General features: G+C 44.1%; 2 protein-coding genes across 2 annotated transcripts; both read right to left on the bottom strand.

The window, feature by feature from the left end:
* Positions 1-289: 289 nt before the first annotated feature.
* On the bottom strand, positions 290-7,142 carry LOC311354150 (adapter molecule crk-like). The gene is made up of 3 exons (XM_084473946.1): positions 6,599-7,142; positions 4,582-5,165; positions 290-3,757 (listed from the first exon to the last, which is right to left on the bottom strand). Exons 1-3 carry the CDS (start codon positions 6,816-6,818, stop codon positions 3,623-3,625), a joined length of 939 nt encoding a protein of 312 aa, XP_084330072.1. The 5' UTR covers positions 6,819-7,142; the 3' UTR covers positions 290-3,622.
* Positions 7,143-8,025: 883 nt separating this feature from the next.
* On the bottom strand, positions 8,026-19,173 carry LOC311354825 (uncharacterized protein). The gene is made up of 14 exons (XM_084474688.1): positions 18,310-19,173; positions 15,513-15,594; positions 15,174-15,269; positions 13,597-13,773; positions 12,488-12,580; positions 12,148-12,321; positions 11,538-11,711; positions 11,242-11,415; positions 11,044-11,106; positions 10,752-10,812; positions 10,515-10,664; positions 9,968-10,088; positions 9,448-9,599; positions 8,026-9,208 (listed from the first exon to the last, which is right to left on the bottom strand). The coding sequence occupies exons 1-14, from the start codon at positions 19,006-19,008 to the stop codon at positions 9,082-9,084; spliced, it is 2,343 nt and encodes a 780-aa protein (XP_084330814.1). The 5' UTR covers positions 19,009-19,173; the 3' UTR covers positions 8,026-9,081.
* Positions 19,174-24,334: the final 5,161 nt, after the last annotated feature.

Here is a 24,334-nt window from a genome sequence, read left to right as displayed (position 1 = left end):
GTTTGATTTTAAATGTGTAAATCCTGATTATTAGGCATGGTGTAAGCTAAAAATACTTTTTCAGATAGTGCAGATCACAGTGTCGGTGGTATCTAGTACATTTTATTGACATTATCGATCACTGCATTACAGTATCACTGTGATAGGATTGGGTTATGGTGGGATTTGTACATATACTGACGTCATCATGCAATATCTGTGGTGCGCAATGCTTTTTTCTCATTCACGAATGGAATACATTATGAAAAGGACAATTGAGACGTGATACTGACAAATTGGTAGTATTTTATTGACTAGGTATTTTAATACATTACATGCTACAGAAAAATAAAAATGCAAAAGTTGTAGGTAAAACTAGGGACGAATGCCACTAAAGGAAAAAAATATGGAAATTACAACAAAAAAAAAACATGGAACAGAACACATTTGGCATGGCACTTTTTTTCCTGGGACAAAACGGAATTAAGGTGCATATTGTTACTGAATGGCATTACCTTGAAAATACACCTCTTTAGAATAAATTCAAATGCAATCATTGGTCAATCATCAACACACTTCTAGTACATAGTACACAATTAGGTCCAAATAGTGTCTGTGGTGTGAAATGGGGCATCGGTCCTCTCTAAGAGGAAATAAGTTGTGGGAGTTTGGTGCCAGTTAGTTCTCGTGACAACATTTTCAGAAAAAAATGAATTTAATTGAAAAATAATTGAAATACTAAAGGGTAACACAATACAAAAATGTGTATAACAATGAACACAAACTAATGTGATGCTCATGTTTTTCCATTTTGGAAGAAAGACTTGTTTACACTCCACCACATCAAGGGGATTTCAAGCAATGCAAAACCATGGGTAGTTTCTCACATTTAAGTTGTTGGTTTTTCATAAATTTGTGCAAGCATTGTCATTGCATGATTAATAAAATATAATAAAAACATTTGGGCAAAAGGTCACATGTCGATGTGCTTTTGAATATGATAATACAAGGTTAGTGATTTCTCTAAATGTTGCAAAAGCACTTCATTATTTTGAAATGGATGATACTTATGTGTATACAGCAATGTCATGGGTATCCATAAATGGCCATGTGACGTGACATGTAGTTTTTTTTTTAGGATATGTTCAATGTTTAATAGGTTTTAAATCTATGGCACCAAACCAAGTGATCTGCTTTTCTGTAGGCAGACAATGCTAATCAACATTGGGGCATAGCAGTCACTATGGGTAATTAAATCGCCGTTGTAATATTAAAGTATGTCAGGCTCTCCTTTTATCAAATGGTTAGATTTAGATATGGTGTCAGCCCTGAGTACTTCAATGCTGTATTTCTTCCTAGAGTACACATATTGTTCTTACATTTCACTTTCAATGCTAAGTGACCAAGCCGCCCACTACCAAAAACTGTACATCGAATATATATATATAATTATTTTATATCTTGTCTATGGACTGCTCCGGTTATGACATTAATTAAGATGGTAGCCAACAACAGCTAAATTAAATTATTATCATGGGGCAGTATGATGCACATTGAATCATTTTCATAAATCATGTGATTCAAGATGAAATGCCATATAGATGAAAAAACAGGGTGTTGAAAAAAAATCCAGAATGGCTCAATTGAGTAAATGGTGGAGACATTGACTAAAACCTTTCTATTCCAGCAAGACTACAATCCCGCTGAACTTCCTTCGGAAAGTTTCAAGAAATAGGCAAAGTAAACGGTAGGACTTTGAGACAGTTGACGTCTGACTCTTTTGGACCAAGCTCTATTGATCTATGGTGAAATTCGATCAAGATGGGATATAAAAAGTGTCTAATATTGTAAACTCAGAAAACTGTGCACAGGGCACTTTCTCCTCTCAATTTGCAAACAAGACTGCAAAACTGTCATTAAAACCTGCATGATTTACGAAGTACGAGTATATGGGGGCATATTAGCTTAAAATAATCTTCCTCAAAGAAAATAAAATAAAGCACTGAAAAAAATAAAATAAAATACTGATGGACTGAGTATCAACGTCCAGGCGTGTTAATATCATATTCAGAAGTCATCTTCTCTTACAAAACCAAACATGAGGTAGAGAGGACTCAAATAATTACACGAACAACAACAAAGTTCTGGCAATCCTCCCCAGTGATCGACATACAGACAGCCAGCAAACCTCCCACGGGCAACTAGCTCAATTTCTCAATCTCCAACTATGGGACCAATATATGAATAGGAGGAATATGGCACCGCGGCACAGCTGTCGGTATTTATAGGTCTTCTTCAATAGCAGAGCCAGAGGGTGAGAACACAACAGGGAAGAGTAGTGGCTTGGCAGAGATAATGTTGTACATTCCAATTAACCTTTAAAAAAAAAAACATTTATTAAGTAAAAAAAATGTTTTACAGAAGTATTTTGATTGCAACAAAGTACTCTAGAATCAGGTATCCAATTTCACTTGTCCGCAATGCTGTTCCATACCAATATCATAATAGCAAAAGCAAGCCTTTATAATATTAAAGATGGATATAAAGTAGGTGCACAGTGGTCACTTTCAACGGTCAGTTTCTTGGTAGTGTGTAGGGTGTGCTAAAATGTTATTGAGCTCCTACAAGTATCTTACTAACAACATTACAACATAGTCACACACATTGCGCACACACACATGTTCACGCACACACACATGTCCAGGCATCGTCCAAACTTGCTTATAAGCAGCATCGATGAATCACATCACATTGCCCCTACAAGGGCAATTAAAAAGATGACTTTCTCATTTTAAAGATTCATTCCCTAGTTTCTTACACTTGTCAACTGCTGCATAGCTATTTTCACTGACCATCTGAGTTGCCATCCAATAGTGTTTAAAAAATAAAAATATAATGGACTGTCTGTAATAACTGGGAAAACAATTAAATATGGAAGAAACAACAGTTTACAGTATTGAGCATAAAATCTTTTTGATTACACATGTATATGGTCAGTTGTTATCATCACATTTCCCATTTTGTGTGAAAAATGGTACTTGGTTTCTTGGTGTGTGTGTGTGTGTGTGTGTGTGTGTGTGTGTGTGTGTGTGTGTGTGTGTGTGTGTGTGTGTGTGTGTGTGTGTGTGTGTGTGTGTGTGTGTACATCCAAGTGAAGTCTTTATTGTGCAGAGGCTGATGCCACCGGCACATCATATTTCAGCTCCACAAGAGGGCGCCTCTGGGGTAAAAAGTATCTTGCACATGTAGCACAGCTTCTCACAAAGACCTATACAGTCTAGCAACGTGCAAACAATGAGTTAGGATTCTGTGTGGAATCTAGTGTTTTGTACTGGTTGCGTCAATCTTCCATCTGTGTGTGTTTTCATTCAAATAAACAATGATGTGAGACAACGCTGCACTCATTTGGCTTTCTAGGCAGTAAGAGTCCAGCCCACTGAGCAGACACGAACACAGTCTGTATTCGGCAAGCTCTTCAGAGCGTGTGCGCGTATGTGGTCGTGTTTGGTAGTGGTGGGAGGGAACGGGGAGGGGGTCTCATGGGTGGGTGTGTGATGACAGAAGGTGAGCAAGAGAGAGAGAGAGAGGGTGAGAGTGAGAGAGAGTGAGAGAGAGAGATAGATGTGTGCCGGGTTCTCCTCTCTCAGCTCTCATCGTCCGGTTGCTGCGGTACCAACAAGCGCACGTGTGTGAAGGGGAAGTGGCCACGCTTGCCCTTGCACTCGCCCTCCCACTGGCCGTTCACGTTGATCTTGGTCACCTCAACTCTGTCGCCCACCTGTTGGGGAAACAAAGAGCGACTTAAAGACCCCCCACACAGAAGACAGAGCTAAACATACATACATACAGGAGAGGGAAAGTCTACCTTACAGCGCAGTATTGACTGATACTGTTAGTTAGACTACAGTATACCATGAAGATGAGCCTGCCAATAGGGGACTGTTGGCGACCTGAAACTCCATTAAAGCCACAGAGAGGGGATGGTATTGATGGGTAATAGATTGACCCGACTCTCACTATGGAAATAGCAGGGTACAGTAACCAAGGCTAGTGCACCAACTTATATATCTGGATAGTCTGCCGTGTGTGCCTGTATTAGACTACACTTTGTAACTAGACTAGGGAAGTAGTGCAAGTCTATTGGACTTTAAAAGAGTACAGAAGATGCACAACTATGTTCATGGCTCAGGTTCGTAGCCATGAAATTAGCACCCCAGGAGGGTGTGGATTCACCTTCTTGTATACACTAAAGCGGAATTGAACTACAGATTGAGGCAGTTTAGAGCAACAGAGAGAGTTAATTAGCATCTAAATTTCAATAGTATCAATAGTAATGAATGTAGAATGTAAAGCAAGAGCCACTGTGCACACCAACACAGAGTCTTGTAAAAGGGCCCTCTGTGCCTGCCCTTTACTAGGGACTTCGAAGTGGTCTGTGGTGAGCCTCACACCAGTTTCTCAACTATACGTGTGTATGTATCGGCATGCATGAGTTAAAAGGAAAAACACGGTACCTGGCCCTTTCACAAGCCTAGTGAAGATATGAGGCACCCAACACTAACCACAGAGAGGGGGGGGGGGTATTAAAACTTTTAAAGCTACCTCCAAAGCGAGCGCCGTCTTGTCGTACGCGTTCGGCACCCTCTTCTGGATGGCCCGGGCGAAGACGGGACCGTTCTGCAGGTTGGGGAGCTGGGCGTTGCTGACCACTGGCTGGGCGTACTGGCCGGGCGCCTCCAATGGTGGCCCTGGTGCGTCCGGGGCCCCGGCTGCGGCCCCCCCGCCGCACGCCCCTCCAGCCTGGGGCCCTCCGGCGGCTCCGGGCGAGGCCGGCCGGAACTTCTCCACGTAGGGCACGGGAATCATGCCGCTGCGGCCCTCCTGGTTGGCGGCGTTCCACCACTGGTCCTCGGGCTTCTCCAGCACGCGCAGCACATCGCCCTTGCGGAACGGGAGGTCCTCCTCATCGTTGCCGGGGAAGTCGAAGAGCGCCCGGACGAACTCCACCTCGTCCGGCTGCAAGGGCCCGGGGGCACTGGAGGTGCTGATGAAGCTGGCGTGCTTGGACCTACTCACAGGCTCTATGAGCGTGGTGGTGTCCAAGTAGTGGATCTTGTAGAACTCCAGCAGGGCTGACAGCGCATCAAACTCCTGGTCCCCGATACGAAACCGAGGGGGTACGAGACCTGACGAAGGAGAGAAAGCGCAAGAGCGAAAGAGAGAGAGAGAAGAGTTCTGATTGTTTACATTTTCAGATTTATTCTGAAAAACGAACAATACTACAATGTCAAATCCAAGACCTCTTACAGTACTGCGCACCTCTGCTTCTGCAAAATAAACATGTTCTCCCAGACAGTCTCTTGCATTAAGCCAGCATGTGTTCTAGTGCTGTCAATTTATATTCAAAATACATACAATCATTCAAGCTTGAGCCTACTAGACAATCAATCTGTGTCCATTATAGTTGCATGCTTTTGCATTTATACACAAAGAGAGACAACTGAAAATTTTACTGTAAATTTAAGACTGGGAGCCTAATGTGTTCTTTATTACACATCCACTTGCCATGCTCACTGCCTTGTTTCCCCTCCATTAATAAAATCTATCTCTACAGTTTCATTTCATTCTAAAACTTCATAAACCTGAGCATGGGTGTGAGATTCCAAAAGCCATTCCGGGTATCATACAGATGTAATATACACAAAAGATCATGCTTCTCACTCAGTCTAATAAAAAATAACCTTTATCTTGTAAAAGAAGGCCAGTGGTTTGAATCTAGATTGTACAGAGAGACATAGATTATAGAATACTGTTTGTAGAGTATGGGGTTCCATTAACATCTACCGGTCCAGCCCGTAAATTGCCAATCATTATCTTTATTATGATAATCATAAGCAATGGTCCTTTATACATACATGTAGCCTTATATTCTGACCTTGAAGTCAAACTTTAGAGCAAGGATTATATATAGATTCAGACTAACCTACAATGAGGATATGGCTGTGTGAGAATGAGTGAGAAATACTCAACACCTCTGACACAAAATCTACTTTTATTTTGCGTATATTAACATTAAACATTTAGTAGCAGTTTTAAACGTAACCTCTTGGCTGTGGTTGTCCTAATAAATCGGCATAAAGACACAGTGATTCCCCTACTGTAGAACAACCAATAACCAATGTAGGCAGACAGACTGACACAGGAAGCTACTAGTAGCAGCAAATCCGTGTGTGCGACTAAGTGCAATAGGCCACGATCACACACATTCCGCAAACACCATTGTTACCAGTCATATTCCAATTGTGACAATCTACCCCACTCCCATTCAGCACACAAAACCCAACCCACCTATCCGACTTCTGTCTACAAGGCCTAGACTCAAAGAATCAACTTACCTGCGAGACGCTTAAGTTACATTTCGCACATCTGTAACAACTAAGGTCCATCCGTGAACAGCCCATGTACTTGGGTCAAACTGAACATGGTGTAATAGATGTAGGATGATACGTGAAAGATACCGTAGCTAACGTTACATGAAATGGTTAACTTAAATGATAGCATCATATTGATACGTGCAACCAGCTAATCTAAGTAAGTAACAAATAATTCTCCACGTTACCTGGTCCAGATTGCCGGTTGTTACTGATGCTGTTGATGATATAATGAGACACTTTGGAGTTCTCCGAGACAGACAGCACGTAGTCGCCGGGGCTGGTGATCGAGTCCCTGACCAGGAACACGCCATGTCTCTGTCCCTGCAGAAGGGAAACCGCTTCTTGACGACTTAACCTCCCCCAGTACCAGCTAGCACGGTCTTCAGCGTCAAAATTACCGGCCATGGCTAAAAATCGAATCCGAGGCTCGAGGCCTTCCCGTTCACCTCCACTATTGGCAACTCATACAAAAACTTTGGTTTACCGTGCGACACGCTCGTGGAAAAAGCCCAGCATCGGTAGCGCTATACTCGCAAAAAAAAACCCCGCTGTAGATAAGACACTATGGCCAACTTCTACAACAAATGTCGAGGCACCGTTAGTTCAAATATATGCTACGGCACGACAGAAAACGCCCACTTGTTTGACTTTGAGGAAAATTGTAAGAATTTAAAAGTAACTTGCAAACCAAACTCGGGCTGAAATGGCGGATCTGGTGGGAAAGTTGACCTCAACTACCGGATGTGATGCCTGGTCTGTGGGAAGAGCGCATCATTGGTGGCGACTACGGCCGTCGCTGGGGATGCCAAGAGAAAATCAAATAAAAGAGACAGTGGGACCTGTGAGTGGGACGTTACAGCTCTGGTCGAGTAATTCAAATGATGTATATATATATATTTATTTATTTTTATATATGTATATATATATTTATTTTGTTTGTTTGTTTATTTACCATAATATTGGTTATTTTCTTGAATATACTTCCGAACACACAATTTCTTTCAACAAAATGAAAGAAAACGCAAACACACACACACACACACGCACGCACGCACGCACGCACGCACGCACGCACACACACACACACACACACACACACACACACACACACACACACACACACACACACACACACACACACACACACACACACACACAGAGTTAATTAAGGGTTAATAAATCACAGCAATCCGCAGAACGGAATCACCAAGCACTTGTGATAGCCCGTCTGCCAGCAGATGGCGCTGTCCTGACATATTTTAGTGGTTGATACCGATTTCGTTTTTCTTTCCTAGTCTACTTGTGTGAGATCCTAGCTTTCCTCTCCTATATTTTCGTCATCAATACAGAAAAACCAAATACATTGAATGCAATAGTTACAATAGAAACTATGTGCATTTTTCCAAACAGCATATTTGCAAATGTATCGAAGTCACTGTGTCCCCAATGGATCCCAACTAGTTGTGTTATCACCTTGTATAGCCACTATCATGTGCTAATCAATTTATTTGGCTTCACATTCACTGCTTGTGCCAAAAGAACATTGCCCTCTGGGTTTGGGTGATGCTATGTCAGCAGAACTCGGAGAGAAACATAATTAATAATATGTTAATCCAATTGTTCAATTAGTTTATTTTAAAGAATGAATTCCCACATAAGGGCTGACACAGGCTTCACAGACACCATACCAGTTTTGTGTATACTTAAATACAAGTTACAAATACATACATACACAAAAAACATTTGCAGGGGGTGATGTGCAGGAGTAGAATTCCTGAAACCTATACTTGACATGACTGCATACCTTTTTAGAAAGTCATGCAAAATTATGTAAAAGTAAGAAAGAAACCCTAAACCCAACACTTGTATATTCCTAGGGTTATAGATGCATTGTTGTTGTAGTGAGGATGATCATGGTCATGACACTTTATATTACTATGGGGATATAATCTTCCTGTCTCTATATACACTGTATAACATCTATGGGAAATTTCACTGTCAATAAACAGGGGAATGTCTCCTCCATTGGTTGAAGCATACTAGTCGATGACCAATACCATAAACATACACTTTTCCAGCTCAGCTCTACCAGTGGTATTACTCCTGTCTCTGTCTCTCTCTGTCTGTCTGTCTGTCTGTCTGTCTGTCTGTCTGTCTGTCTGTCTGTCTGTCTGTCTGTCTGTCTGTCTGTCTGTCTGTCTGTCTGTCTGTCTGTCTGTCTGTCTGTCTCTCTCTCTCTCTCTCTCTCTCTCTCTCTCTCTCTCTCTCTCTCTCTCTCTCTTATTATAGCAACTTAAGACATAACAGAAAACATGTTTAATCGTAATACAACTGTATTTGAATAAAGTGGGGTACTCAGGGAGATGCTTCAGCTGTATTTTCATTCGCCTCAGCTTTAGGCATTGTTTTCATTGGCTTATAGACATGACTGCCCTTTCTAAAAATGTATCAAATCGAAAAAGATCTAACAAAAAGTAAACAAAGAAAAGCACATTATGAATACAGGTCAGTAGACGTTAAGCATAGAAAACAACAACAAAGTACGTATATCAATTTATGTATGTGTCACACACACACACACACAAGTGCTATAATATCATCTCAAGATCTAAGATTGACATGGGGCTCAATCCACACAGAGGGGGTGGTTGGTGGTTGGAGTGAAGCGTCATTCAAAGGTCTTGAGATGGTTGTAGAGAGACTGGACGTATGTAAACACGCACATGGGGTCCGGTCTGTCTCCCATCTCCAACATGTCCTCCACCTCGATGAGACGCATGCAGTCAGCCTGAGCTCTGGGGGACCGAGAAAAACAATAAGATCACAACACCATATGTCTTGGGCATTTAGTATTGTCGCGATCATCATCATCACCATCATCATCATCATCATCATCATCATCATTTATTACTCCGATTCCCTTCAGGGTTGGAAAAAAAAAGGTGTGGTGTGTGTATATATCGTTGAGGCAATGCTCAAGTTTAAAGTGACATCCTCCTGACATCACCTTCATGGTCTTAGCCCATATACGTACTCTGCCGTGGTGAACGCCTGCTGCAGGTTCTGCTTGCGCTTGCCAGGGTCAAGCGTGTTGTAGTCAAAGTCCAGAGGGAAGAAGGAGTGGACCAGAGCGCAGAACGCCATGCCGTCAACCCAGCTCGTGGAGAAGTTCTGGATGTCTATGTTCTGCCCATCGGGGTGAAGTTGAAGAGCCGTAGAAAGGGTTAGCACGGTAACTGTATATGTTTATATACATAAAGAAACTCAACCTACCACTTCTCCCTTACCTAATGTATTTTCATCACCTGTCCCTTGGTTCCCATATCAAATGAAAACATAGTCACTCATTTAATGTTATGATGTTTATTTGTGAAAATAGCTTCTTCTAAGTGCAGCCTTGTGTTTATACACAGTGCTACTGTAGTATGAGGAGGATGTCGGTGGAACTGAGAACGGTACCCAAGAGGCTTGTGGGGAGGGGGGCTACCAGGAGGTGGGTGCACTAGGTGGATTTCAGCTGGACACTGGGCTGGCCTGCTAGTGACCGGGCTCACCTTGTAACCAATGGTTTTGGAGCGACACCACTCCAGGAGCATCTGTTTGATGCCGCTGGCGCTGGACACGCCAAAGCTCTGAGAACGCTTCAGCTTGGGTTTGCTGTCCGCAGACTTGGGCCTGTACCAGTCACATGACGCAAGACATTACATGAAGAACCACCGGGTTAAACATACGTGAAAGCCACATAGGCTCTTTCGAGAGACTGCCTGCTCTGAAGATATATGTAATAGGGTACTCATGTTAGAAACTACAACCTAGTTGACACATATTTTATTGATGGTATTCAAAACACCTTTCATTAACCACTGTTCATGAGTACATTTGAAAAATAAAATAAATAAAGTCTTGATATAAATATGTGTATACTGTTGACACAATACACTACTGAAAACCACAAACTAGTTATACTGAAATTACAGTCCAGTGACGAAGGACTACATGTAGGCCACACGTAGGAGCAAGAGGCCTCAAACCCAACCTGGTCATCGCCTCTCAATTCTCTAGTGATAATAGCTTGAGGTCAGCCTATTTAAATCATCTCACTTGACCGGGTCTGAGTTCATCCTCTCGAACATGGCCCGTCGGGCCTGCGTCCCGGCGTTCTGCGGGAGTGTCTGCGTCTTCCCGGGATCCCGCCGTACCTCTGTGAGGCCGCCCAGCCCGGCCCCGGGGCCCTCCTTGCGGCACACCTTCCTGTGGACAGCGGGTTAGCATAGCACACGGACCCATGTCAACACTAGGCCATAGAGCGGGATGGAAGCAGCCGCAGTGGCAACTTACTTGTCTAAGATAGGAGAGAAACCTGTGTTTTTCACCAGGGTTTTGGAGGGAAGTAATTTTTCTGCCCGGAAAAAGAGAGACATGAAAGTGAAGTGGGGATGCAGTAAACGGGTCAAAAGGTGACAGAAAGCAACAAGTGAAAGAAGGACAGAAACATGGAAGGACCAGAGAAGCAGAAAGAGAAGACGAGAAGAAGAATTCAAACAATAAAGAAGCACCTATAGATAAGCTTGAGAATCGTTTTGCGTACATTAGGTCTATAGAAAGGAGTCTGAAATGGTCATCGGCCTACCTGCGGACTGAGGAAAGCTTACACTTCTCTTTAAACTGGGACTGGGAGTCTTTAGAACTGGTACTGGAGTAAAGAGGGGACCAAATATTACAGAAAGGGTGAGATATCAGATGAATGATGATGAAAGGTGATGAAAGCACTTCCATTCAGGGAAGCAAAAAATGACTATAAACATTGATGGCATCCCACTTTACTCACATCTCTTAAAGGGATATTCTCCTGGTTTTGCGTTGGGGTCAGGCAATGGAAACTGACTGGGCATCTTGGGATCCAATATAACAGGTGGAGGCCTTTGATCAGCATGAGAAGACACTGTGTTGGCTTTGGTCACAGTAGTAGCAATGACAGTGGTAGACTTCGATTCAGTGACATCTGACAGACAAAAACATTAAGCAAGGTAAATACATAATACACGGCTCATATATTGTTCAGTTATTAAGCTTCTCAGCTCAAATTAAAGTATGTTTTTAATTTAAAAAGAAACTTCAAATTACCACGCTTGAAATGATAATCGCTCAGCTTGGCTGCGAGAGGTTCTGGAATAAAATGGTTTGTCGTTGGTGCTGAGGAGGGAGAATCAGGACTATGTTTGGAGGCTGCTGTGACAGGCAGATGTGCTGCCCTCTCCTGGCCAACCGAGGGACTTGGCATCTTAGTTTCAGATATGCCTGTCAAAGTAAATAAATACAGATGAATTGAAGAGTTAATGTGATCAATATTATATCTTGACATGTTAAAATAAGCAGACAGTTTGCTAACCAGTAACAGTAAATTAAGTAGACGATGCACATGCAAGTGCACAAGCGTGTACACACACACACACACACACACACACACACACACACACACACACACACACACACACACACACACACACACACACACACACACAAACAAAGCTGACCAGCTCCACTGCCCTTCACCTCTTAACCCTTCTAATGTCTTGCTCTCTCTATATTAAAATTGTACTGTATCATCTCTCACAAGGGCTAGGACGTATGTCTGTAATTAAAAGTCTGGCCACCAGGGGTCGATGATATACCCTTTGACAACAGTCCAGTCCAGCCACACAATCTGAGTCCCATTGTATAGCGGTTCACTCACCCCGTCTAAATGCATACTCCGCTGGCCTCTCTGACGTTCCGTCGGTGATCAAAATCCCTGCGGTTTTATGTTGCGGCGCCGGGGACTGAAGCGGGCTGGCTGCTATCTGAGGCTCAGGATTAGGCCTGGATAGCATGGCAGAGACAGGTAGATGGGGCTTTGGTTCAGTGTCATCTGGATGAACAGAAAGAGACAAAGAAAGACAAGACACACAATGGGGATGGTCATTTTAATAATTTTTTAAAGGAACACAATTCATTTTTGTATTTTAAGGAGAAAAAAAATCCCACGAAAAACAATCTCACAATTGTCAGTTCCATTGTTGTTTCTAAAGACTAACCGATTGAGCCTGGTGATGGGAACTCTGAGCTGGTTTTGGTTGACGCACTAAGGGGGAGATATGCTTGAGTCGGGAGCTCAGAAGACACATGTACTGTAAAATGAACACATGATGTCACACACCAGTGACATTCGTTAAAACATGATAAACTTTACATTTGTACTTTGAACCGAAAGCAGTGGTGAACTATCCCACCCCCATCTGCCAGCGATTTCGCCCTGCACATGGGGATGGCAAGGAACATGTTTAATCTTCCTGTTTCCTATCCCAATCCGTTTGGCACCAATCACCAAGCTGGCTTTTTTCACCTGGCGCGCTATTGGCTGGTTAAACACGATGACGACAGAGAAACGTCGCAAGCAGCCGAAGCCACTGAAGCGGAGCAACCGCTGCCCGTTGATGCAGCCGTCGCTGCTGTTTTAAATGATTTCAGGGGCGAGTTTTCTTTGAAAGCTGAGCAGAAACTCGCCCTGGAGCAATTCATCCAAAGAAAGGATGTATTTGCTTTACTGCCGACTGGTTTTAGTAAAAGTTTAATCTACCAGCTAGCCCCGCTGGTGGCCAATTGCTTGCAGCCATTTGAACTACGCCCGCCTCTTGTGCAGGAGAAAATGACGGCACCCTTACCAGACCAACGTGCAATCTACAATTGGACTTGGTCTGGCAATAGCCAGGCTAGTGGTGAACGTTAACATTTGATATCGGACTACAAAGTATGATAGGAGTAATAGCTTAATAGGAATAATACATTGTGTTTAAATATCAATAAAAGATGGGAATCATATACAGCATTAGCACTAGCCACTGAAACCACTCAAAGCACTTTGAAGGAAAACCTCACATAGCTACTAATGCTTCTTTCATTAAGAGAGAGGCTAAGCTACGGGGTGGAAACAGCGGATTGTCAGACATACCGCAAACATCCATTTGGAATTTCAAACTAGGAAGTCCATTATACATATTTTTCATCAGGGATGAAATCATAAGGGAAAAAACACAAAGAATGGTCGACGAAATTAGGAAATGTGATTGGTGAATGGATGTACACTGACTGAGCCTATTTGGTCTTCATAAACGTCACTGTGTCTGTATTGGTAATGATAGACAACCTGCAGGTATGCTTGGTGTGCTTTGGGGAGCAGGTTCCTCTGAGGCTGGACCGTGGGCACTTTCAGTTGTCAAACAACTATTCAGAGGAGGACAAGTTGTAGTTTGGGAAAGAGGCGTCCAATTCCCCTGATCCGTGTTGACAGTATTGGCTTCCCTGAGTGGAACACATTCGCTTCCTGGAAATACAGAAACAAACACTGTATGTTTGTGTTCTCTTGTAATGAATGCCTTTGTGTCAAATAAGGGTCGGGCAGATGCATTACTTTCTCTCCCCAAGATGATCTGGGTAAATATTTGAATTAATATAACAAATGTAGAATTAACCTAACACCTACCCAAAACATGCTCTTACTTTATAGCTAAACTTACTCATCAATAACTTAAATACTTAAAAATGTCTCACTTCATATTTAAACTTAACACCCAATAACTACTATCTAACCAAAACAATGTATTTCTTTATAAAGTTAACGTTTTCATCAGAACCCTAATAGCTAAACATAACCATTTCTAACTTTGTACTTTGTTGTTAGGCAACAACTATTCCTCGTCTGATCCTACAGCCAGAGCCGCATAAAACCTAACCTTAACGGCTGCATCAAAAGGCCAATGGTGGATCATTGTTTCCAAGTGTTTGTAATCCGTGAATACCTATCATACATGTCCTTTCCACTTTGACTCAACCAACTGGCCTAATGCGGTGCACGGCTGGGGCTTTCGGATGAGGAACAAAGATAACTTGGTCCCTGATTTGACCTCACTCAGAGCCTGTCTACGGAGAGCCTTGGCACTCTCAATTGAGCCCCATTGCATCGAACTTGGCTGTAGTTCCATTAGAATCCACTGGGGGTGATCCCGGGCGAGTGCAGATTGAATGGGGGTCTATGGAACTAAACGGCTAAATGTATCTCTTTCACCTGCTTGTCGTTGAAACATCCCAGATTTTATTGTAGATTCCGTTCAATAAAGTTCGATAAAGATTATAGTTCAAAAGTCGAATGAATGAGTACTTATGTCCTTTCCATTTCTTACAGATTGGGCCATTGTTGGCCGTAGTCGCTAGCATTCTGCTAATGAATGCTGATTGGTCAGTGACGGACTTGCGACTGATTACGACTAGAAACACCGCTTGATGGCATCTGAAGCTAAAGCAGAATCAGAAACATTATCTTAAGGAGGACTTTCCGTCTAAGTTAATTGTTATATATTATATGTATATATATTATATATACGCACACGCACTGAATTAATAAGGCATCTGATATAAAATGTAAAGCAACCAATTAAACCTGCATTTTGTAACTTTTCTACTACAGATTCACTCCATTAAAAATATATCTGAATGAGAAACAATATTAAGAATAAAAAACGCCCATCCACTCGTCAATTTTAACCGTTGCCTTCCCCAATAGTGGGAAAAAATAGCTATAACTGTAGCTAACACTCTAGCCACTGGACATCACTAATGAGAAAACTTAGTAGTGCAAATAGTGCAGTTAGAACAAATTGTAAACACAATTTAAGACCATCAACATCAAAAAAGAATAATGGCCCACAACAGGCATACCTGACTGACCTTGGGGAGACTGAACAAAACATGGTGTGGATGACTCGCTGCTGGACTGGAGTGATTCCCGGGAGGAGCTTTCCTCAGTCATCTTCCAGGCCATTTCTGAACATATCGATATGTGAAGGTAAGAAGAAGGGCTGGGTTGGAGTTAAAGGGATACGCTGAGATATATGTCAAAAGTATTCGTAACACATTAGAAATCTTTGGAAAGTAATTAAAAGTGTGTTCCCCTCACGTGAACAGGAGCTAGGCCACTGTAACTCTGAGGTGGCTAACAGAAAAGGTTTAAGGTATTCAAGTTGAAGGTATCAGTGTGGTATTTGTGGTGGTGGGGTGCCCTTGTACCTTGCTCTCTGCGCTGGCCGTTGACAGATGAGACAGCGTGACTTATCTGAGCCCCATCTCTCTCCAAGTTTGCATGAGAATCCTATTCAGCACAAAAAGAGAATCTCATGAATAGATCAATAAACTTTGACAAAACCAAAGCCTGTTGAACTCTTGCACACGGGCACATTAAAGAAATGTGCCAGTTTTATTTCCGGGACGTGTATTTAAACAAAGAGATAATCTTTGTTACGGCATGCACAGTTGTCCTGGTTATCCATTGTTCTTATGCCTAGACCAACCCTCATGTGTTTTAGTCCAGCTGTCTACAGCCCCTGATGCTCAGTCTGTCAATGACAGGTGTTGTCAACAAACCCATCTATTTTAAATTGTGTAACACTCCATCCCACGCCTCTTGCGTCCCAAAATAGCCAAATGTCCTCCCTTCAATCTCTCTCTCTCTAAAAAAAAAAAACTTTGGAAATTTCGAGAGTTTGCTTGAGTGGTCTAAACAGAGACCTAAGTATATCCCAGCAGGCTTAGTCTGTCAAAGGGACCACCCCTCCCCCACCCCCCATCCACTGACCGATAGCTTACCCCGAGACACAAAGTACTTAGGCACCTTGGTAATAAACAGTGGCAACAAACCAGTCAAGCTATCATCTCCCAGATCAGGTTGCGTGATCTGGGATTAGTTCTGTAATGATCTGCAAACTTTTTCTGTCGCTAAACTTTACGACAAAATGACCCCAGTCAAGTCTTCTCTAGCTTTGAGCCAATTTCTCAGAAACGTGTATGTGTGTGTGTGTGTGTGTGTGTGTGTGTGTGTGTGCGTGGGTGGGTGTGTTTGTGTGTTGCATCTTTGGCATTCAGACAAGAATCGTCGCATTGAGAAGTGTTGTGCGGTAAAATGCCGGGTCATGCGAAAAGTGTCACGCCTCGTCTCCAAAGGAGCTTTGAGGGGAGGAAGTGGCCAGGTGACTTCAGGGGAGCGGAATGCTTGGCGGGGTGTATGTTCCTCTGGGGCAACAGCTGGTGCTCAGAAGGGGTGAGTGATGGTGGGTGGGGGGTTCAGGGTAGGCCCACTGGGGGATTGTAACATGGTCACACATTGAGGGTTCCAAGTTTCCACTAGGACTCCCAAGACAGTTTGCCAAGAAGGCATGCCGCCCTTAAGACTACGTCATTCTCTAGAGCAGAGCACAGGGTATTCTAGAAGGCCGCAAGTGGTTCTTAAAGAGTGATCTTGGATCTCCATTACATTATAATGATGACGCGTAAGGAGGACGGATACAATATTAAGCTTGCTCCCATGTGTTGACGTTATTAACCGCTGTGGTTTGCATCCAGTGGGGTGCGGGGAGGTTCTGACACGTTCCTAGTATCCCTACGAAGGTGACAACACTGGCAACGCCGAAGGCAGTATCAGTAGAGGCAGTGGGCCTGTGCAGTTTATCACCAAAGCTCTTGAAACGCATGACGTGACGAGAGTTAATAATAGAGACATTTACAAAAACAAAACAATGGGATCCCAAGACAAGTTATTAAAAGACAAACAAAATGAACAAACAATCAAAATGTATGCTTCCTCGTTGAGACCCTCTCTCACAAACATGCACGCATGCACGCACCCTAACACACACGCATGCAGTGTGTGAGGCTCCCGTGATTGAATGTCTGAATCAGTGGAATATATCCCCCCCCCGCCCCAACCCCCTCAGGATCAGCCGTTCAGTCTCAAAAGTCCAAAACGCCACGCACCAAAAATAAATGTGCCCTTTTGAGGCCCTGCTGATGTAAATTGGGGTCACAGGCAGGGAGAAACAGGGAGGGAGGGGGCTCCTGTTGCGAATAAACCAAGCCAAGGGGTTTTAAACTGGTAATATTGGTACCAAAATAGAATTTATGATGAAACACAACCAATTTGAAATGTTATCGTTTTACTAGTTGAATCCTTCATTCTGTAGTTTGAATGGCTAAATACACTTGTAGGTGGTCCGGATGTTGTCATGGGGACCGAGGGGAAGGTAAACTGACCCCACTTTCTAGACATGGCAAAGAATTGTTAAAATAGTGAAAGAAAAATTAACATAGAGGGCAGCATTGCATTGCGAACGAGAAAGACTCTCATAGCAGCAACATCCTAAAATAGGATTGTATGATATAATATAAAGGCAAAGAAACCCTTACCCTAACCCTTTACACATTGTTCTTAACCAGGACGCTAATGGGAACAAATAAAACATAATTTATTTTGTAGAAAAATAAAAAGTCTCAGTGCTGCCTTTGTAGTTTGTCAGTTAACAGTATATTATATATAGTATACAGTACAGCATACAGTTAACAGTACACAGCAAAACCTATGTCGTACAATATACAGTACACCTCAACCGTAGGGTATTTGGTATATGGTACAGTAGAAATGATGGAGTATTACACAGTATGCAACGGGAAGGTGTAGTATACAAGACGTCTCTCAGACACATCATCCGTCTTCACACTGATGTAATGTGTTACCACTTCATTAGTGGCTGAGGGAAGGCTACACTGCTGGTTCTAGAGAGGTACCAGAATGACACGCTTGCCTAAGCAATCCTGGACTCCATGTTCGTAGTCCGTGTTCCTTTTACATCCTCAAAAGTGATAAACATTCAGACCAACGTTTCCGGTCTTTGTCGGAAATCAAATACACCGAAATATCTCCAGTATCTTAATCTAAAGAAACGAAAAGTGTTCTTTGCTTTGACGAACACCTTCCCCCTCCCATACTTTGCAGCTCTCATGGTCCATAACGAAACAGAAACACACGGGTACTCACGTTGACGTGCGCCTGTCTTCTAGACCTCCAGGGAGGTTGGGCGGGGGTCTCGGCGCTCGGAGCCACGGGGCACCGGGGGGCCGCGGGGCTCCAGCCCGTGGCCTCGGACCCGTTCGAGCCCTCCCTCTGGACCTGCTGCCGGCAAGGTTCATGTCCGTTCTCCTCCGCCACAACACACGCCTCGTCCACCGCCGCCGCCGCCGCCGCCGCCGCCTCCGCCTCCACGGGGCCCCACTGGACCTCCACCTGGACCTCGGCCGCCGCCCCGGTCGGCCCCTGAGCCGCGGCCCCGGTCGGCCCCTGAGCCGCGGCCCCGGTCAGCCCCTGAACCAGGCCGGCCAGGGAGTCCAGCTGGGCCTGGAGCCTGCGGTTGTCCTCCGTCAGACTGGACACCGCCTCGGCCAGGCAGCCGCAGTTCCTGCACACCTCCTCCAGCCGGTGGTCCAGGCGAGCCTCCAGGGTCCGCACCTCCCCTCGCACCTCCTCCACCGCCGCCTGCACCGAGGCCTTGAACCGCCCCACCGTCTCCCGGACCCCCGGGTCCCCGCGAGGAGCAGGGGGCGCCGCCGCCGCCGCCGCCGCCGCCGCCGCCGCCGCCGCCGCCGCCGCCGCCGCCGCCGCCGCCGCTGCTGCTGCTGCCTCGGGCCCCGGGCCCACCGAGAGGGTCTCAAGGGCCACCGGGCCTGGGGTGGGCTCCATTGTCGAGTAGCTCCTCACGCTCGGAGAAAATCAATGAGCAATGGTGACGACGGTGAACGTAGTCCTGCAGGGGACGGATGTGTTGAGTGCTCGAGTCTTTGAGTCGCGTCCCCTCCGGCTCCCTCTTCTTATCACTGGTGAGGGGAGGGCTATCTCATCTGACACACTCTCTCTCTCTCTCTTTCTCTCTCTCCCTCCCTCTCTCGGCCTCACACAACGTTCGCCTCGATCACGCGGGACCCCTCCCATGTGTGTCGGCCCTGGGTTAGGGGGTGTGTGTGTGTGGACGGGGGAGGGGGAATTGGCTTTGAGGGGTTATGGCAGTTTATGGTAGTTTATGGCAGTTTAGAACAGTTTCCCTACAGAGCAGCAGAGGCTGCTTAGTGCGTCGTTGTTGGGTGTGGGTGTGTCTGTTTGTGTGTGTATGTGTGTGTGTGTGTGTGTGTGTGTGTTTGGGGGGGTACATAGATCCCTGTCAGCTCATTCAAATCCCATCCGTCTCTCAATCTCACACACATTCAAGCACGCACGCACACACACACACACACACACACACACACACACACACACACACACACACACAACCACTCATGTAGTATGAGCAATAGCAGTTATTTATACACCATGGAAAAAAAAAAGGATATGCATAATGATATCTCAGACCGGGGTGTGTGGGGCGGGGGGGGGAGCAGACATTCCAGCTCCAACACTATCAGGACACTCTCACATGCAAGGAGTAGGAACATCAAACAACACAACTGACCTGCTAAAGGGCTGTAGAGGTCCGTTCTGGACGAGTGGAATGGATCCCGTTTTATTCGCGCCAACGCGTGTCTCGTGTCCACTGTGGGTGTGACACCCTATGCTCTTTCTGTGGGCCGTCCCTCGACACATACGGGGGGCAACAGGTTCACTCCAGGGTTGGGAAAGGCAGGGGTTGGTGGTATGGGGGTTATTGGAAAGAGGCGCGCGTTAGTGTCTCTGGTTAACGGTGTAACAGTAGTGGGCGACGGTATGACGGCCGCGGTAATGTTACAGTAGTAGTGCGCGAGGAGGAAACGATGCTTAGGCGCTGTGTGCATGCGTGGGGCGGATATGGGAGTATTTTTATATCTGGGAGACAGAGGGAGGCAGAGAGAGAGAGAGAGAGAGAGAGAGAGAGAGAGAGAGAGAGAGAGAGAGAGAGAGAGAGAGAGAGAGAGAGAGAGAGAGAGAGAAAGAGGCAGAGAGAGAGAAAGAGAGAGATGTTAGATCCGACTCAGTTTGCAGAAAAGCACATATCACAGACTTGTTGTTATATGTTATTTTCCCGTATCATCTCCACACACACACACACACACACACACACACACACACACACACAGTACAGTGCAGTTCCCGAATGTTGGCACGTCCCACACTCACCAGACTGGAACCAAAATTAGCTTGTTTGCGCCACCTTGTGATAGAATCAGATACAAAACAACACTGGTTATTACTTACATGGCATTTATTTGTGTTATGAAATGATCACAATCTAAGGCTATTTGCTCAGGCATGTCCTGTGATGATAGGAGAAAGGTACGGTATATTACTTCTAATACTTCTTGGGGTAAACAAATGGTGAGAGCAGCATTATTATTTTCCACTATCCTTTTGGCTAAAATGATAACTAGCTTGTTCTTGTCATGAATAATCTAACAGTTCGGGCTGTGTGGAATTGTTTTAGCATAGGTTTGTTTTTTAGAAAGCTTGTCTGTAATTGTAACTGAAATTATGTTTGAAAAAACTTTTGCGTTTCAAAATTATCTACTAGAAACTGATAACCATTTAGTTTAGGAAGGTCCGATTTGGAGTGTCCTTTTACATCAATGGTTTTAACAGTCATCTGCATTTATGTAACAATTTTACAGTCGAGCCAACTGCATAAAGTGTATCAATACTGCCCTCTGCTGTTCACGGAGATGGCCTAACCCTCTTGCTCTCAACTTCCTGTCAGTGAGTGGTGTTGAATTAATGTCCCATATTGAACCAAATGAGCAAACTAATGTGACGAAAACAAAATAAAATAAAAAAGACAAATTCCAAACAGACTATTAAATCAATTTATTTATCTTGAAGGGGTGCTCAGAATTCACTTTTTTTTTCTTGCAATGACTAAATTAATCATTACCTCTCAATGAATGCCTCTTTTGTAAAAATAAGAGCCCAGTCTTTTTCAGATAGGAAATTTCCTCAAAAAAGGGTCATGCTAAAAAAAAAGAAAAGAGAAAGAAAATAGATAAACGTATATACCTATATATCAAATCTGATATATAAATATACCTATGAAAAATCAGAAGGTTATCAAAAATAAGGTGGGAGGGGAAAGGAGGGGGGAGGGAGGGGGTGCAGGTAGCATTGGCGGTTGTGAGTATAGGCTGCAGTTATGTCGTCGACTCCCATGGTGTTGTGGGACATGTCAGGGGGAGGAAACGTACAGCAAACCGTCGAGACGAATCTCGTTTCAATAATGGTAGCACTGCAAACTAAACAAATAAACAGTAAAGCAGTCAAGGGGTTCACCACCAAATGTTCAGATGTGCATTCAGGGGGAAAGATCAATCATTTTACGCTCATTTTTTTTGAGAAACCAGGGAACGATAACATACTTAAAGCTACACCAGGTAGGTTGGACCCCTTTACATGGGTTCTTTTTTATTTGTGAAAATAAAACAGGAAAAACTTGTTATCATGTGACCAGCCGTTTGCTTTTTAGAAGAATTCCCGCCCCCCCCCCCTGAAGAATTGACCAATCAAGGGTCTTGAAGACACGTTGTCCATTCAAGCAGTAAACCAATCAAACCAAATTGTGCATGTCAGTGGCCAATCAGCCACTAAGGTCTGACAGCAGAGAGTTGAGCGAGGCGTTTGTTTTCCTTCACTTTCCTAGTGCAGCTTTAACATGCTAAAATAACACCTTTAATAAAATCAAAAAGCCTAAAAGATCTGTACCTTTTTTTCTCAGTAATTGTACAATATTTAATCATCTCAGCTGACAGTTTAAAGTTATATTCTTAGGTGGACTTTCTCTTAATGAATCAAACTAAGAAGATTAAAAGCTAATGATTTTTAGCCAAAAATGTAAAATGCTAGCAGGATTTTTTCGAAGAACTGGTGTGAGCTGTTGACCGCTGTTGACCTTACAGTGGCGGTTCGCCATGCATAGCTAAAACATGGTGAATGTTACAGGATATGATAATGCCGTAGGATTTAAAAACGAAAATAAAAACAACAGCAACCTGTAAACACTTTGACCTGTTTTAACCGGTTTTTCTATCATTTTTATTCTTTTCCTTTTTTAAACATGATAGGGTCACCACAAAGAGATTTTTCACAAGGCACTGGATACCATGTTATAGGTTCTCTGTCCAGAGTTCAAAATCAATCTTTGCAATCAACCTGCATTTTACAGATAGGACAATCACTTCAAAATGAAAAATGATATGTAGACAAAAATAGTGTCTTCACAACAGCCTTTTTTTTTTTCTTTCTCATGTATTGCAGTAGCATCTATATCTATTCTCAAACTCTTGTCATCTGCACCAAATATGTAGGTTCAACTATAGTCCGGGGGCAGGGGGGGGGGGCGGGGGAGTCAGTGGGTACGTCTTCTAGTCGTCTAGCTCTGTGCACGCCTGGAGTCGTCGTGGCGAGCGCTGTACAGTCCGGCTTATTCTGGTTCCAGACTCGTTGTTGTTGGAGACCGGAGGCGAGCCCCCCTGACACTCACTGTGAGATTATCTTTAGTGTTCCCTCGGCTTGGGTTGTTAATGCGTTTCTTAAAATGTACTTTCCATGCAAGCGTGTATTAGGTTGGATAACCTCTTTGGGGGGAAAAATAGTAGACAGTCGCCCACGTTTCTTTCGAGGAGAGGCGACGGGGTCATGGATACACAGGAGAGGGGTTCGGGGGGGGGGGGGGGGGGCATGCATTCAGTTATCGTTATTTTATTGTTATTATGTTTATTCAGCATTTTATCTCAGCGTATTAAAACACTTGTGGTTGAGGGAATGGGGGGAAAAAACAAAACAAAACAAAACAAAAAAAAACCAACAGAAAACAAACCAAAGAAAAGAAACATTCCACAAAATCGACAGACACACACATTTCACACGCCGCCCACAGAGTCGCGTCCTGATTGGACACTTGAGGAGGAAGTATGGACAAGGAGACTTGAAACGGAGAGAGAGGGGGGGGGGGTTGATCTACGTATGACCTATGCACTGCTCATGTGGTTAAAATGAGATGGAGTGAAAGATGGCATCTCTCGCCTCGCGGATGGTTGTGTGGTGGGGGGGAGGAGGGGGGGGGGGGGGGGGGTAGAGCACCACAGGACGAGTGTCTCCTCGCCACCAGGTTTGCATGTACTGTATAGGCCATGTATAGCAGGTGGGAGGGAGGGGTGGTGGGGTGGTGGGGTGCATTGTAGTATAGCCAAGGTGGCTGATGGGTAAAGGCATGAGTCATCTCCTCCGCAGTCAGCGAGGAGGAGCAAGCATCCGCGAGAGAGAACCCTGGGCAGAAGAAAGATCTATGACTAGGATTCGGGGGGTGGTGGGGGGGATAGGGGGCAGGGGGGGGAGGGCGATACGACCAGATGGAGAGGATCTGTGTGTTGGAATGGTCTCACTCGTGAGAGTCTGTCACTTTCAAGGTAAAACCCACTCAAAAAGTTCTGCTCACGTTGCTACAATTATTACGGCTTTAGTCCACTAAGGTGCCTGATATTCTTTGGTCTAACAACCAAGCTATAGAAGTTACACGAAAGATTGACCAAAAAACAAAACGTCAAAGTGCAGCGACCCCCGGAAAAGACCTCACCTCCACCGTCTCTGCAGTTTGATTGTGATCTTTGGTTAAACTTCAATATGAGCTGTATCAACAAGCTAAGTGAAAGGAAAGAGATAACTATTTCAAATAACAGTATAGACAGGGAAGTACACATTCCAGTTATCATCAAATTCAGAATCGTCAAGTTTCCTAAAATGTCACAGTTTTAGTCTTAGAATTGACCTCTAAGTAGTAACGACATATGTTAGCATCTTTAGCAGACCCTGAGCAGAAGAGGCTCACCTCCTGGGAGGCTGAGACTTGTAATATATCTCATATTGATCATCATTCTGAACTCAGAGCAGAAGAAAATAAATAAAAATCAAGTTTATTAGTATACGTGCAGCTACTATGTGCGCTTTTTTTTTTTTTAACCTTTTGCTAAGCTTAGTGAGATTCTGAGGCTCATGGTTTTATGTTAGGTATGGTGGCGATTTTCACATTAAAAGCGATTAAAAACAACTCACTGGGATT

This window comes from Micromesistius poutassou (assembly GCF_964030765.1).
Source record: "Micromesistius poutassou genome assembly, chromosome: 10".
Classification (NCBI taxonomy): Eukaryota; Metazoa; Chordata; class Actinopteri; order Gadiformes; family Gadidae; genus Micromesistius; species Micromesistius poutassou.
This window is presented reverse-complemented; position numbering and strand designations above follow the sequence as displayed.

Coding starts and splice junctions, on each gene's coding strand:
- LOC311354150 (XM_084473946.1), bottom strand. CDS start 6,818: ATGGCCGGTAATTTTGACGCTGAAGACCGTGCTAGCTGGTACTGGGGG. Junction 5,166..6,598: donor CAACCGGCAATCTGGACCAG/GTAACGTGGAGA, acceptor CTCCTTCGTCAG/GTCTCGTACCCCCTCGGTTT. Junction 3,758..4,581: donor AGACGGCGCTCGCTTTGGAG/GTAGCTTTAAAA, acceptor TTTCCCCAACAG/GTGGGCGACAGAGTTGAGGT.
- LOC311354825 (XM_084474688.1), bottom strand. CDS start 19,008: ATGGAGCCCACCCCAGGCCCGGTGGCCCTTGAGACCCTCTCGGTGGGC. Junction 11,416..11,537: donor CGATTATCATTTCAAGCGTG/GTAATTTGAAGT, acceptor TTTGTCTGTCAG/ATGTCACTGAATCGAAGTCT. Junction 9,209..9,447: donor CAGGCGTTCACCACGGCAGA/GTACGTATATGG, acceptor TCGGTCCCCCAG/AGCTCAGGCTGACTGCATGC.